This window comes from Pan paniscus, chromosome 2, assembly GCF_029289425.2.
Source record: "Pan paniscus chromosome 2, NHGRI_mPanPan1-v2.0_pri, whole genome shotgun sequence".
Taxonomy (NCBI): Eukaryota; Metazoa; Chordata; class Mammalia; order Primates; family Hominidae; genus Pan; species Pan paniscus.
In genome coordinates this window covers 33,067,814-33,084,083 of record NC_085926.1, presented here as the reverse complement: position 1 = coordinate 33,084,083, position 16,270 = coordinate 33,067,814, and the positions used below count along the sequence as shown (strand labels likewise).

General features: G+C 45.0%; 2 protein-coding genes across 11 annotated transcripts in view; both read left to right on the top strand.

Moving 5' to 3' along the window:
- The first annotated feature begins 1,012 nt into the window (after window positions 1–1,012).
- GLB1 (galactosidase beta 1) overlaps window positions 1,013–16,270 on the top strand; it is a 140,011-nt gene continuing 124,753 nt past the window's right edge. For 4 of the 10 annotated variants that reach the window (XR_004670486.4, XM_055109605.3, XM_034956037.4 and 1 more), the window contains exon 1: window positions 1,022–1,227. Coding sequence is in view for 7 of the 10 variants with exons in the window: in XM_055109605.3 (XP_054965580.1) it covers window positions 1,153–1,227 (75 nt within the window). In the remaining 3 variants the exon portion in view is untranslated. Of the gene's footprint in view, window positions 1,247–1,386; window positions 1,520–16,270 lie in introns of those variants that run through there. The other 6 variants (XM_034956035.3, XM_034956034.3, XM_034956032.4 and 3 more) reach the window with 5 other exon arrangements.
- On the top strand, window positions 1,383–15,204 carry TMPPE (transmembrane protein with metallophosphoesterase domain). The gene is made up of 2 exons (XM_008951611.5): window positions 1,383–1,519; window positions 3,928–15,204. Exon 2 carries the CDS (start codon window positions 4,036–4,038, stop codon window positions 5,395–5,397), a length of 1,362 nt encoding a protein of 453 aa, XP_008949859.1. The 5' UTR covers window positions 1,383–1,519; window positions 3,928–4,035; the 3' UTR covers window positions 5,398–15,204.

The following is a 16,270-nucleotide window of genomic DNA, read 5'->3' as shown; positions in this document are numbered from 1 at the left end:
GTAGGCTGAGACGGGAGAATTGCTTGAGCCCAGGAGGCCAAAGCTGCAGTAAGCCGTGATCGCGCCCCACTCCAGCCTGGGTGACAGAGTGAGACTCTGTCTCAAAAAAAAACAAAAACAAAACAAAAAAACAACCCCCAAACCAAAAAACAAAAACCTAAGAAAGAAAAGCCAGTAACTGATACTTTCTCAATCTCTCAATGAAATGTCCTTTCTGATACTTTCTCAATCTCTCAAGGAAATGTCCAGTAGGAAAGGAGAAAGGAGTGAACAAATAGAATTTTGGCTACTTTGTTATACAATGTAAAAAGGCTTTTTGGAACACCAAGGCACAAACTAAGGTTATTTAAAAAAAAATTTTTTTTTTTGATACAGAATTTCGCTGTTATTGCCCAGGCTGGAGCGCAATGGCTCGATCTCAGTTTACTGCAACCTCCACCTCCCGGGTTCAAGCGATTCTCCTGTCTCAGCCTCCTCAGTAGCTGGGATTACAGGCGCCTGCCACCACGCCCGGCTAATTTTTGTATTTTTAGTAGAGACGGGGTTTCATCATGCTGGTCAGGCTGGTCTGGAACTCCTGACCTCAGGCGATCCGCCCGCCTCGGCCTCCCAAAGTGCTGGGATTACAGGCGTGAGCAGGATTTTCATTCTAACAAGTTCCAGGTGAGTTGATACAGTGGCTCCAGGGACCGACCACATTTTGCTAACCCCTGGCTTAGAGTTATTCAAAGAGCCCGTATATGAGACGCGGATTCCATCTAGGGCGTTTAGGTTTAATGATTAACAATTTCCCTCTTCTGCTCTCTCAAGGCAGCCAGGGAACAGGGAGACCATGATTCATGTCCAATCCCCGAGGCGCGTTATCAAGCTGCTGAAAGCAGGCCCTCCGGACTGCAGTTCCAAAGGGTCCCTTCCGAGGGAAGACGCCTGCAAAACCCAGATAGTACTATCCTGGAGTCACGCGGCGGCGCGCAGCCTCCTAGCCGCCCCCACCCGCCCGGCTCGGCCACAGCGGGGCGGGGCGCGGGGCTGAGCAGGCGCAAGGGCTGGCTGCTGGGCCGACGAGGGGCGGTGCCAGGCCGTGGGTCCTTAGTCAAGTGACGCGAAGCGGCCGGCCTGGGCGCCGACTGCAGAGCCGGGAGGCTGGTGGTCATGCCGGGGTTCCTGGTTCGCATCCTCCCTCTGCTGCTGGCTCTGCTGCTTCTGGGCCCTACGCGCGCCTTGCGCGTAAGTCTGCGGGACCCGGGTACGGGGAGGCATTGCTAGGGGACAGGCTGGCGGGGAACCGGGCTGGGGTCGCAGCCACCCGCGGTCCCGCAGGGCGGGGAGCCTGAGCCCCGAAGTGCCCCCCAGCAGGCTTGCGGCCGGCGGAACGCAGGCAGTGGACCGGCCTTCCCGTCGGGGGCGGGCCGGGCGGGGCGCGCGTCCTTCCAGGCAGCTAGGTCGCTTGTGCGTTCCGCTCCGGCCGCCCTTTGCGCTTGGATCCACTTCCCCATCTGTAACGAGGTGTTGAGACGAGGTGCGTGTAAACATTTCCTAAGTTGGCTTTCCGGGAGGGGATTCCAAGTTGCGCGGGTTAGAGGGTGCCTCCGGCTCTGGTTTGGGGCGCCCTCGCTTTCCCAGTTCGTGCTCTGCGGAGCGCTCCGGAAGGAGAAAAATGGGGTCAGGAGAGGCCCCTGCAGTGGGAACATTGGGTTAGTTCCCCTCTGGGTGCTCTCCCTCTTCGTGCATCTTGTTCCTTTCTCACCACTCCCCGTCGCCTGCCCTTTGGCTTGGGTTTTTCTTTGTATTTGTGAGACCCTTTTCCTTCGGCGTTTGGGGGTCCAGGTTGAGGGGGGGAATAGGCAGGCTGCCGGGGGATGCCATCGTTGATCGGGGGAGGGCTGGCGAGGCGAATAGGTGAGGCGCGGGGCGTGCACAGTTGGTGGGAGAGGAAGGACAGCTTCACTCGCTGCGTCCGAGCTGAGGTGACTGGCTGAGGGGCTCCGAAGCGCTGCCTGGGGAGGTTTGCATCACACCTGCGGAAAGGAGAGTGGGTAGTTGCAAGCTGCTCCTCTGCACGTTCCGCGGACCAACTTTGGTTCCTCCAGGGTGTAGGTGGGCTGAGCCTGCAGTATGCTTTAAGTAAGAGCTGGTAGCATTTGACACCGTTGACTTGTAAGTTACACCCTTTAATAACGCTTTCAATAACGTGCCTAGGGCAGAGAACAGTGGTACATTTATCTACAACCAAGATTGAACATCTTAAGTATTTGGAAAACAGCTGCTGAAAATGTTTTCATTTTGGGAAAAAGTCAGCACAGATTATTTGCTGCTCCCTCTTCACCCCATCTATGGTTCCCTTACCGCAGTATGTAGACAGAATTTTCTTGTCCAGAAGGCCCGTAGGACCTTAGGAGTCAGAGCTAGCCAGCTGTGAGAACCACTGGGGAAGGTGGAACTGGGGCACAGTTCAGGAGAACAGTGGCAGGGTAAGGGGCTAGGGGAAAGGCAGATCTTAACCAGTATCTGGGAGTGGGGGTAGGGAGAGAGAGAAGGATTTATGAACCAGGAACAGGTGGACAGGGTCAATCTGTCTGATGTGAGCTCATCAGTCTTGTGCAGCGTCATTGGGTCAGGGTGGATGCCCTGTGGCTGCCATACCTGAGGCCCACACAGCGAGGCTGGCATCACCCCAGGATTCTCATTTCAGGTGCCTAGGTGTCCCTCTTGGGCTTCTGTGCCCACAGCTAAAGAAAGATACCAGCAGTCTAGCTTTCCATTATCTCCTTGTTTACATTTCTTTAGGGTTCACGCCATTCTCCTGCCTCAGCCTCCCGAGTAGCTGGGACTACAGGCGCCCGCCATCACACCGGACTAATTTGTGTGTGTGTGTGTGTATTTTTAGTAGAGACGGGGTTTCACCATGTTAGCCAGGATGGTATCGATCTCCTGACCTCGTGACCCAGCGGTTCTCAAATTTTAACTAAATTTTAGCTGTCCTAGAAATTAAGAGAATATTCCTTTTTTTTTTTTTTTTTTTTTTTTGAGACAGAGTCTCGCTCTTTCACCCAGGCTGGAGTGCAGTGGCACGATCTTGGCTCACTACAACTTCCACCTCCCAGGTTCAAGTGATTCTCCTGCCTCAGCCTCCCGAGTAGCTGGGATTACATGCATCCGCCACCATGCCTGGCTAATTTTTGAATTTTTAGTAGAGACAGGGTTTTACCATGTTGGCCAGGCTGGTCTTGAACTCCTGACCTCAGGTAATCTGCCTGCCTCGGCCTCCCAAAGTGCTGTCATTATAGGCATCAGCCACTGTGCCCAGCCCTAGAGAATATTTTAAACTATTTATTAAGAAACACTACATCATTACACATTAATAAACATATGTATTTGAAAAACAATAGTATTTCTCCCCAAATTTTAGGGTGAAGAGTTGCACTATTTTACATTTCTGCAAATCTCTTTCAATGTCTCTTAATAGAAGACAGTAAAATTTTCATGTTTATTTCTGCATTAAATCTGTTGCCATATCACATGTCACATAGCCTCTGGAAGACTCCACCTTCAGGACAGAGAGAATGGAAAAGGCAGTAATGGCTTGGAATTATAATAAAAATAGTTTTGACTAATTGGACCCCTGAAGGGCTCTCTCCAGACCACACTTTGAATACCGCTGATTTGGAATGTTTTTATAAAACAAGTACATGCTCACTGTAGAGAAACTTTAAACGTATAGAACATGTGGTAAGAAAATGAAAACTGCCCATCATGTCGCAATGCTGTGAGTTTCTTTTTGAATAATGAAGCATAGCTAGCAACTGACTGGTATTTGAGTGGCTTGGATTCAAGGTGGGTTGGGCAGATGTAAGTGGCCTTTGAGTTTTGAATGGGTACAAGGACGCTCTAATATCCCACAAAGCTGATGCTGGTTCCTGGTTGCAGGCGGAGTTGACCTGGAAACCTCTCCTTGGCTACTGTCCTTTCTAAGGAACTCATTTCCAGAGTCCACCAGCACAGAACTGGTGGGGGAGCCTACTAGGAGCAGAGAAAATGGCCATCTTCAGGCAGCTGTCCCTAGGTGCGAAGGCCACCCTGGCTGCTGTCACTGTCTTCGTGTCCATGATCGCCTCCCGCTCGTATCTGGCAGAGAGCCTTGAGCTCAGGGCCTGGCGTTGGCTGCTTCGCTTGCAGCTTGCCCTGTTTGTCAACTCGCTCTTGCTCATTGGCTCCCTCTACATTTGGCGCAGCACAGTGAGCAACCTCTGCCACTCCCCAGCTGCAGAGTCAACCTGTTTTCAGCTTTGGAAGGTGGTGGTTCTGGCATTTCTGGCCCTGGCCCATTCCAGTTTCTTTACCATGTTCTTTTTAGTGGCCGAAGAGCCCTATCTCTTTTCCTTGGCCGCCTACTCCTGCCTGGGTGCTTACATCATCATGCTCTTCTTCCTCTGCATCCTCAGCGGCATGGAGCAGGCCTACCAGCTCTTGGCCTGGCGCAGTGGTAGGGTCGTGGGCAGCCTTGACAAGACAAGGAAGCTCGTGCTCAGGCCTGCCCTGGCAGTGGGAGTGACTGCTGTGCTCAGTGTGGCCGGGATTCTGAATGCCGCGCAGCCCCCGGCTGTGAAAACTGTGGAGGTGCCCATCCATCAGCTGCCTGCCTCAATGAACAACCTCAAGATCGTGCTCCTCTCAGACATTCACTTGGGCCCCACAGTGGGCAGGACCAAGATGGAAATGTTTGTGAGGATGGTGAATGTGCTGGAACCAGACATCACGGTGATTGTGGGTGACCTCTCCGACTCAGAAGCCTCGGTCCTGCGGACGGCTGTCGCTCCTCTGGGCCAGCTTCATTCACGTCTCGGTGCCTACTTCGTTACAGGCAATCATGAGTACTACACGTCAGATGTCAGCAACTGGTTTGCACTTCTGGAATCCCTGCATGTCCAGCCTCTTCATAATGAGAATGTGAAGATTTCCGCCACACGGGCCCAACGTGGTGGTGGTGGCAGTGGCGGTGGGAGTGAGGATGAGGACTGGATCTGCTTGGCTGGGGTGGACGATATTGAAGCAGACATCCTGCACTACTCTGGCCATGGCATGGATCTTGACAAGGCCCTGGAGGGCTGCAGCCCAGACCACACAATCATCTTGCTAGCTCACCAGCCCCTGGCTGCCAAGAGAGCTCTCCAGGCTCGGCCAGATATTAACCTGATCCTTTCTGGGCACACACATGCTGGGCAGATCTTCCCCTTGAACGTAGCAGCCTATCTCCTGAATCCCTTCTTTGCTGGTCTCTACCAGGTGGCCCAGGCTACATTCGTGTATGTCAGCCCAGGCACAGCCTACTACGGGATACCCATGAGGCTGGGTAGCAGGGCCGAGATCACAGAGCTCATCCTGCAGCGGTCTCCCTGAACTGGCCCTGCCCTGTGCGCCTCTGCCCTGCCCTTGTCCTCGACCCTCCGTCCTGCTTCAGAGTGGTTTGCCTGCCTTTCCCCTCCAGCCTTGCCCACTCATCCTTGCCTACACACCCTTGGTCACAAGCCTGACTCAAACAGTGACTTATGGTGGGCCTGCCTGGCATGTTCAGGCTGGTTTAATTGTTTCCTTGGCCAGTTGCTTTTTTTGATGCACTTGTGAGATCACTAAGGTCACACATATGAGCACTCCCCTCTATTTTCCAGATGGTGTGGAATGGGGACCTTCTCCTGCAGAGCTCCCAGGGATGAACCTCCCCTCGGGGTTGCTAGAAAGGAATACCTCTAGAAGGTGGGGCCGGGGAGGAGCAGGAGCATTTTTCTCCTGGTGTTTTAAAATTGTCTTTAGGACTTAAGTGGTTTCCAGAATCATTGATCCAGAGCCTTTCTGGGGAAGGGGTAGTGTTGCCAGGCAATTTGGGAGAACAGGCAAGATGGAAGGGCCCTCTGGCTGCTAGAGAAGAATATTTTCTTTTCCTCTGATTCTATCAGGATCACCTCTATTGAGGGCATCAGCAAAATCTACTGGAATGCAAAGCTCCTCCTGTTCCAGGCCTTGAGGGATGCTATTTAACTGTCTGTGCTCCTGGGCCTTTGGGGGCAAAGTCAGGGGAGAAGAACGGTGGGCGCCATGGTCGGTGATGGTGAGAACATGGCTGCTTAGGAATTCAGAGGGCTTTGCCTCCGTTGTCTCATTTTATACAACCCTTCGGGGAGCTCATTGGGGACAGGCTGCTTTTCCCTATTTGGAGATAAGGAAACCAAGGCAAAGAGAGATAGGGCACAGGCAGTATGACAAGATGTGTAGATTTGGGGCTAGAAACCAGGTCTTGTACCTCCCAGTAAAAGCGGTGCTTTTCCACCGTGTGGTCATTAAGTAGCTGCATCTGTTGCAGGTGAGTGCAGGATTCAAATGCAGTTCACCAATTCACACTGCAAAGAGAACGAACAAGGGCCTAGGACCTCATGCTCTTTCAAAGTGGTTTGCTTGAGGCTGATTTCACCTTACCCATGCCTACATGGACCGGAGCCTGGAAGGGAGTCAGCTAGTTTCAGTGTAGGATGTCTTACATTTGAAGAAGAGTCAGGAAACTGGAACCCTCTACCTCCGACCCCAGGTTTGAGTTCGATTTTTCTGTGAGCAGCTGGGTTCACTCTGTCAGTGGGAGAGATGAGGCCTGCATGGGAGTGGCAGTGCTGTGTGCCTCTGGCAGGGCCTGCAGACTCCTCCGTGGGCCTGGCTGTGGAATGCAGAGACTGTTCTTCCTGCTAGGTGGCTTCCAACCCACTTGCCTGACCCTATAAAAGCTGCCCTTGGGCTCTGGCCACGAAATGATAGGGCCATCCCTGCTGGCTTCTAGACCCATAGAAAAACCAGGCAGGGATTATGATGTCCGAGTGATCCTGTTGGCCTGGCCCTTTTGCCAGAAGCAACAGATCCTTTGATCCTGAGATGGAGATAAGCACCCGTGTTAGAAAAGGCCTCACTGAGAAGACAGGGCTGGGCTGGTTTCCTGCTGGGTGATTTAGGCTTGTGATGGAAAGTCTTCTTCCGATGGGGAGTGAAGACACTCGCTCTGACTGGAGAGGCTAACCCTGCTGCTCACTCGTAGGGCAGCGTTGGGTGGGTGACTTTCCCTCACTCAGCCTTGGTTTCCATCAACCCTAAAATGGGGATAATTATCGTATCTACCTCAAGATTGTTTTGTCAGGAGGGATCCATCAAGCCTTGTGCATGAGTTCCACATGGCACAGCGTGCACAGTAAACACTCAATGTTAATTTTTCAACGTTCCAGTGGAGCTTGCTAAGGAACTCTGTTGGGCACAGGTGCCCAGAGGATTCATGGAGCAGCCAGTCCTGGGGAATGTGAGTGGGTAGCGAGCCGCCTGCTGCTGGGGCAGGTGATGTGTCAAAGCAGCAACCGCTAGGGGTTTGCCTTCCTCCCCTCGTGCGCATTCTGGCAGGCAAAGGGGGTTTCTTCCTTTCCTCCTTGTCCTCCTGGTGTATAGTGGGGTTCTGGGGGATCTGGAGACCACCCTTTTTGTTCCCAGGCAGCCACGATATTGACAGTGGGCCATCCCATGCAGTTTAAAATGTATCTTTGAGTTGAAATTTTGGTGGTTTCCTTATTCTTTTTTCTGTCTTCACTGTCCTTCCAAACTCACTTTTCTTGTGTCCCGACCGCATTTTGTGAATCATCCTTACTCCCTTTAAGTTCTCGCTTTGGATTTCACCAGGTGGGCTAGATGGTGCCATTTCACTTCCACTGTTTGATGCGACTGGTAATGTTTGACTCACCTGTTACGTGTTATTTCACTGGTTTCTTGATTTTACATCTTTCCATCAGTGACCTGGGCTTGATGAAATTAGCTTTCATTAAGTCCTATTTTTTTTTTTTAATTTTGCATCCTTACCTCTTTTCTTTCTCTTGAATGCCATCATTGTGTGGTCTTATGTACCCCTCATCCACTCTGAAGTCCTTGCTTGACTGATTGCTTTCTATTAGCAGAAAGAAAACAGGTTCATCCTATGTATCTGAGAAACAACATCAACACCCTCTCGTATGTGGTTTGTATTCCCTGACGCGGCGGACATTTTTGCAGCAGAAATTTCTCCATCACTGTCCAGATTCTGGCCCTGGTGGGCAGGTCTCCATGACACCTTTAGTCCCTCTGTTCAACATTCTTAAACCATTGACCATTTTGTTTGTTTGTGGCTGGGGGAGGTGGTGAGAAACGTTACTTGAAGCTTGATCATTCTTTCAATTTCATTTGTTTCTTTATTTTTAATCTGTTAGATGCAAATTGAAATGCAATGCTTTTTGAAAATTAGCAATAGTGTCTGTAGTATATGATGCTGTCACAAAATCTCAATAAATTGATCCTGCTGCCATTCCTTCCAAATACCCATCCATGCTTTTCTTCCCCTCGTGTTTTGTTTGGTTTGTTTTAAACTTTACGTACATGTACCTCTCTCCCAGCTTTAACAAGCATGACGAGACCATTCTGCCATCCTTTCTCAGCTACCCCTGCCCCACCCATACTCTTTATTTTTTGGCTGGAGTATATTAAGGTAAATCATAGAAAACATAATGTTACCCCAAAATTACTTCAGTATGAATCCTTTTTCAAAAAGCATAGCTATAGTGTCATTATCATATCCAATGAAATTAACAGTGATTCTTGAATATCATCTAATAGCTAGTTAGGAGATTTGGGGCTAGTAGCCAGACTTTTGACCTCTTTAAAGAAGTGTTCTTTCCACTGTCTGAGTATTAAGTAGCTGTATCTGTCACAAACGAGTACAGAATTCAAATGCAATTAACTGTGTGAAGAGTTAGTGTTTAGTTTTTCCTGATTATCTCAACTATATTTTTTATTGTGGCAAAAAAATTACTATCTTAACCATTTTTTTTGTTCTTTTTGTTGTTATTGATCTTAACCATTTTTAAGTGAATAGTTCAACAGTGTTAGGTATATTCACATTGTTGTGAAATTGATCTAATTGATCTGTAGAACTTTTTTATCTTGCAAATCTATATACCCATTGAGCAACAAGGCTCCATTTCCCCCTTCCTCCAGCCCCTGGTGACCACAATTCTACTTTCTGTTTCTATGAATTTGACTGCTTTAGATACCTCGTATAAATGAAATCATGCAGTTTTTGTCTTTTTGTGGCGGGCTTATTTCAGTTAGTATAATGACCTTAAGGTTGTGGCACGTGACTGGATTTCTATCCTTTTTAAGGCTGGACTACAGTAATATTCTGTTGTATTTTCATGCCACATTTTGTTTATCCATGTTGAGCATGTTTTCATGGGCTTGTTGGCCACCTGTATACCTTCTTTGGAGAAATGTCTATTCAAGTCCTTTGCCTATTTTAAAATCAGGTTATTTAATTTATTGTTGTGGAGATGTAGGAGTTCTTTATATATTCTGGACATTAACCCCTTATCAGATACGTAATTTGCAGATATTTTCTTCAGTTCTGTACATTGCCTTTTCACTGATTGTGACCTTTGATGCACAGAGTTTTAAAGTTTAATGCAGGCCCATTTCTCTATTTTTGCTTTTATTTTGGCATCATATCCAAGAAATCATTGCCAAGTTCAATATCATGTAGCTTTTTTTCCCATGTTTTCTTCTAGGAGTGTTATAGTTTTGGGTCTTACGTTTAGGTCTTTAACCCATATTGAATTAATTTTTGTGTATGGTATAAGATAAGGGTTCAACTTCATTCTCTTGCCTGTGAATATCCAGTTTTCCCAGCACTGTTTTCTGAAGCAATTGTCCTTTTCTAACATCAAGAGGTCTTGGCATCTTTGTTGAAAATCATTTGACCATATACACAAGAGTTTGTTTCTTGGTGTTCTATTCTCTCTCATTGCTCTATTTGTCTGTCTTTATGTCATTACCATGCTATTCTGATTACCATAGCTTTGCAATATGTTTTGAAATCAGGAGATATGAGTCTTTCAACTTTGCTCTTCTTTTTCAAGACTTTTGTCTATTTGGTGTCTGTTGAGATTCCATATGAATTTTAGGATAAATTTTTCTATTTCTGCAAGAAATGCTATTGGGATTTTTATAGGGATTGTGTTGAATCTGTGAATCACTTTGGGTAGTATGAACATCTTAACAATATGAACCTTCCAGTCCATGAACACAGGATGTTTTTTCCATTTTTTTGTGTCTTCTTTAATTTCTTTTTAACAGTGTTTTGTAGTTTTCAGTGTAGTCTTTCACCTTAGTTAGGCCTATTTCTAAGTATTTTATTCTTTTTGATGCTTTTATATATGGAATTTTTTGAAATTCCATTTAGGATTGTTCATTTTTAGTGTATAGAGAAGCAACTGATTTTGGTGTGTTGCTTTTTGTATCCTGCAACTTTGCTGAATTCATTTATTAGTTCTAACTGTGTGTGTGTGTGTGTGTGTGTGTGTGTGTAGTCTTTAGGGTTTCCTACATCTAAGATTATATCATCTGTGAATAGATCATTTTACTTCTCCTTTCTAATTTGAATGCCTTTTATTTCTTTCTTGCCTAGTTGCTCTGACTAGGACTTCCAAAACTATGTTGAGTAGAAGTGGCAAAAACAGACATCTTGCCTTGTTCCTGATCTTAGAGGAAAAGCTTGCAGTCTTTCACTATTGAATATGATGTTAGCTATGGGCTTTTCACATGTGGGCTTTATGATGTGGAGGTAGTTTTCTTCTATTTTGCATTTGTTGAGTTGTTGGTTTTTTTAATCATGAAAGGGTGTTGAATCTTGTCATGCTTTCTCTGCCTCAATTTAGATTATCATGTGGTTTTTGCCCTTCAATCTGTTAATCTGGTGTATTATATTGATTGATTTTTATATGTTAAACCATTCTTGCATTTTAGGAATAAATCCCACTTGATCATAGTATATAATCCTTTTAATGTACTGTTGAATTCAGTTCACTAGTATTTTGTTGAGGATTTTTGCATCAATATTCACCAGGAATATTATTGTTCTGTAGTTTTCTTGTAGTGTATTTGTCTGGCTTTGGTATTAGAATAATATTGGTCTCATAGAATAAATTTTGAAATGTTCCTCCTCTTCAACTTTTGTAAGAGTTTCAGGAGGATTGGTATTAATTCTTCTTTAAATGTTTGGTAGAATTCTCCAGTGAAGCCATCTGGTTCTAGGTTTTTCTTTGAGTGTGTGTGTGTGTGTGTGTGTATGTGTATGTGTGTGCGTGCGTGCACATGCTGAGACATGGTCTTGCTCTGTCGCCGGGGCTGGAGTGCAGAGGCATGATCTTGGGTCACTGCAACCTCCACCTCCCAGGTTCAAGCGATTCTCCTTCCTCAGCCTCCCAAGTAGCCAGGACCACAGGCACGCGCCACCACACCAGGCTAATTTTTGTATTTTTAGTAGAGACGGGGTTTCACCATGTTGGCCAGGCTGGTCTCAAACTCTTGACCTCAAGTGATCTGGCCGCTTTCCCCTCCCAAAGTGCTGGGATTACAGGCGGGAGCCACCGTACCTGGCCTTTTTGAGGTTTTTGATGACTGATTCAATCTTTTTAATAGCTATTGGTCTGTATAGATTTTCTGTTTCTTCATGATTCGGTCTTGGTGGGCTGGGTGTGCCTAGAAATTTATCCATATCTTCTAGGTTATCCAATTTGTTAGCATACAGTTGTTCATGCTATTCTCTTACAATCCTTTATTTCTGTGTCATCAGTTATAATGTCCCCTCTTCATTTCTGATTTATTTATATCTTCTTTTTTTAAATCTAGTTAAGTTTCTCAATTTTGTTGATTTTTTTTTCAAAAACCAACTTTTTTTTTCCTACTATCTTTCTATTCTCTTTTGTTTATTTCTGCTCTAATATTTTATTTCCTTTTGCTAGCTTTGGGTTTATTTTTTTCTTCTTATGGAATTGTCTTTTTATAGTTATTTTGTTTGAAACAGGATCTAAAAATAGGTCTATATTTTGCCTGTGGTGTATTTCTTCAGTCTCCTTAAGTCTATAACATCCCCTTTTCCTTATTTTTTGTCATTTATTTGTTCAAGTTATCTGGGTCATATGTCTTAAAATTTTATACATTTTAGATTTTGGTGTCATTTAACATGTTCATATTTTCTGTGAGCTCATAGAGCTAAAGCTCTCTAAAGGTTAGAGCTAGAGGCTGGATGGATTCAGGTTCAACTTTTTCGCTTTTTGGGTAGGAAGAATTCATTGCTTCACTGATATTAAGATTGACCTGTTGGTCCAGGTGTTGTCAGCTTGATCCCTCCACTAGAAAATTCCGCATTATCTTTCCATTTAATGTTTCAGCAGTCATTGGTGATTGTTGCCTAATGTCATTATTTCACTAAAGATTGCAAAATAGTGATTTGTAAAATTCTACCCTTTTTTTCCTGCATTTACTGGCTATGGATCCTTTACAAAGAACTCTCCTCATCAATTGTGTGGTTACTCTGAAAAAGCCTATAACAAAGGCAAGACAGATACCAGATTCTTTCACTTGATTCCTTAGTTTATAGCATAATGATCTGATACCACAGCAACCTCCAAGAATGACCAATAAGCTTTTCTTCTGGGTGGGTGAAATATTGTTAGGAATTTAGATATTTAGATATTTTATATATTTGATGTTTTTTAGTTCATCAAAGTGTTACATCTTTTAATACTCAAAATAGCCCATCTTTGGCCAGTTGGGACCTTTTCATTTTTCATTTTTTACTTTTTAGAGTCTTAGTCTTGCTCTGTTGTTCAGGCTGGAGTGCAGTGGTGTGACTGTAACTCACTACACTCTCAATTTCCTGGGCTTAAGCGATACACTCACTTTGGCCTCCAGGTAGCTAGGACTACAGGCATGCACCACCACCACCACTCCTGGCTCTTTTTTTTTTTTTTAGTAGAGACAGAGTCTCTCTTTGTTGCCCAGGCTGGTCTCAAACTCCTGGCCTCAAGCAGTCCTCAGCCTCCCAAAATGCTGGGATTACAGGTGTGAACCTGTAATCAGCCTCCCAAAATGCTGGGATTACAGGTGTGAACCACTGCACTTGAGCTGGTTGGAGCCCTGTCATCTTGTCATTTTGATGAGACCCTAATAGTTTGTTTTTTTTTTTAATCTAGCCCTGTTTTGTACATCTTATGCCACAGACTTGGATTAACTAATTTCTTGAAGAAGCAGCTTTGGTTACTTTTAGTGGGAAATGTTTGCAGATCACAATTTAGGCGCTATATGGGTTAGATTGCTTAGATTAGATTGCTACCCGCTGATATCATTTCCAAACTGTGTCTTTGGGTATTGCTAGGAAATGCAATACTTTTTTAGAGAGAAAAAAAATCATAAGTGTATACTAGTATTTACAATTCAAATAAGAGATTATGGATTTTATTGTTTTTTAATGGACTGTATTTTTTAGAGTAGTTTTAGCCTTATAGCAAAATTGAGTGGAAGGTACAGAGATTTTCCTGTATCTCCTGATTATGGGGTTCTTAATTTTGTTTGATTTTATGTTTGTTTCTCTCTCTCTCTCTCTCTTTTTTTGAAACAGACTCTTGCTCTGTCACTCTGATTGGACTGCAGTGGCACCATCACTACTCACTGCAGCCTGAACCATTCTGGGCTCAAGCAATCCTCCCACCTCAGCCTCCCAAGTAGTTGGGACCACAGGCATGTGCCACCATACCCAGCTAACTTTTGTTTATTTTTTATAGGGATGAGATCTCATTTTGTTGTCCAGGCTGGAACTTCTGGGGTCAAGCCATCCACCCGCCTCAGCCTCCCAAAGTGCTGGGATTACAGGCATGAGCCACTGCACCCAGCCTGTTTCTCTTTTACACTGAAAAATTTGGTTCTTAGTAACCTAATGTAGTGACTTACTTCTTTTATCCTACTACATATATAATAGAACCAAAATAGTAATGTCAATGTGGTTATTAAGATGAAGTCTACTGAATGCAGTTTGCTTTTGTTTTTTTCCCTGAATGCAGTTTAAGCTGTATTTTTATCCTTAGGCCAAATATGATCAATGTAGTGTGGAAAGTTAGGTCTGTATGTTTTTAATTTTAAAGAAATTACATATTTTTTAATTTAATTTTTATTTTTTTAAACTGCACATTTACCTTTTCTCTGAGATGAGGGGGCACATTTAAATCTGTGCATGTCCAGGGTCCCTGAGGATTGGGAATCAGTCCAAAGCTGTGCTCGCTTCTCCTCTTCCATTGCGATTTGCCTTCTTTATCCAGTCTTTTGGAATGCTGAACAAAAATGTTTTTGGCACAAGGCAGGCATGAAAACATAAAGTTAATAAAAGTCGAATGCATAAGCTAGAGCAGATTATCCACAGATTCTGCCATCTCCATATAGATTATCACCATTGCCTGCACCTGTTTTCCTTCTCCAGCCTATTTGATGGAATGGTGCTTCCATGACATGTGGTATTTGGAAGGCTCTTAGCTCTGATGTAATCAGGGTTTGACCCATAGTCACCTGAAATATTTCTTCTGTTTCTCTTTGTTCTATGAACTGAAGGGTCTGAGAAGCCCATGTTATGCAAATACCCTTCCATCCCCTTCCCTCTCCTCTTGCCTCTATCCATGTTCCCTCAGCCTCAGGGTGCTTGCAGGCTAAGAGGATTGGGTCTCTGGCATCCTGGAGCTGAACAGCTCATGTCAGGAATTCCCCAGGCCCTTGAGTTTCTGGGGTGAGTTGTAGGGGTGTGTAGGATGCTGGGGATTAAGATCTGCTGAGTAGGTGCTTACCAGAGTTATACTGAAGGACCTGAAGACAGATCATCTTCAAATAATCAGCATGACCCATAATCTGTGATGTCACTGAGCTTCTTTTATTTCTGTAGTCAAGGAATGTGCACAAGTAATGCAAATATAATTACTTTTAGTCCTGAGGATTAGGGAACTTGGGGGATGTTCACATTACCTGATGATGTCAATATTGTGTTATGTTTAATTTTTTTAAAAAAAGAGATGCTTATTTATTACTGAAATAATCTAAACTGAATAAATAACTTTTTAAAAAATTACATTGGCCAGTATTAGGTTCCTGATACGTATTTGGTGTTTTGTTTGTACTGCTGGGTTTTTTCCCTCCAGTATTGGATGCGTTAACGGGGAGCCTTGAGAAGTTATGAATTTTGGTTTGTTCGGAATTGCTTTTTATAAGTTTTCTGTGACCTCATGCACTAAATACTGATGCTACCACACTCCTGCAAGTATGAAATAAAAGTATGTCTCTTCAGTATTGCATTCCTGCGCCAATTCATTTAGAAGGGTAGAATTTGCACACAGGTCAAATCTTGCATTATTTGCATTTGGGGGGAATACACTCTGAAGGCAGTTTTCTCTCTCTCTGTCTCCTTTTTCCTTTCTTCCTCCTCTTCCCACTTTTTTTTTTTTTTTTTTTTTTTTTTTTGAGACGGAGTTTCAGTCTTGTTGCCCAGGCTAGAGTGCAGTGGCGCGATCTTGGCTCACTGCAACCTCTGCCTCCCAGGTTCAAGGGATTCTTCTGCCTCAGCCTCCAAGTAGCTGAGATTACAGGCATATGCCACCACACCCAGCTAATTTTTGTATTTTTAGTATAGATGAGGTTTTGCCATGTTGGTCAGGCTGGTCTCGAACTCCTGACCTCAGGTGATCCACCTGCCTCAGCCTCCCAAAGTGCTGGGATTACAGGCGTGAGCCACTGTACCTGGCCTATTCCCACTTTTTTTGATCGCCTTCTGTCAGTAGTGCCACAGCTCAGAGGAAGCTCAAAGGAAGCTGGGTCTTTTTTTTAGGTCCGTAACTTTTGAGAGGGGTCATCTTGGGTCCATGAAGTGGACTGTCCCTGTTTACTTTGGCTGTGACAGTCAACAATGATGAACTGTCTTTTAAGTGATACTGCTTCTGCAGCTGTCCATCTTGATCTCCTCTCTGTGGCTTTTCTAGGTTTTTGTTTCAGAGACATGTCCCCTGCTCTCCTGGTTCAAATAACATGGTGGTGTTCATCTCTCAGACCATGACAGTCCATGAATGCACAGACAGTCCAGGTCTCGTGTGATACAGCAGGGCAGTGGACACAGCCCCGGGCAAGAGGGAGAATATACTGTTGTCCTGCCCACTCACGAACTGTTTTCAATCCTTTTTATCAGTAGGATTTGAAAAGATTAGAACGTTAATAGCAAACCAAATATCAGAGGCTGTGTTGTTCTGTCCCAGTGGTAATCCCATACCTACGTGGTAGCTGCTTTTGGAGCTACTACTCGGTCAATTAAGTGGCCACCATCATGTACCGTGATCTGTTTTTTCTGGCAGAGGCTCACGGG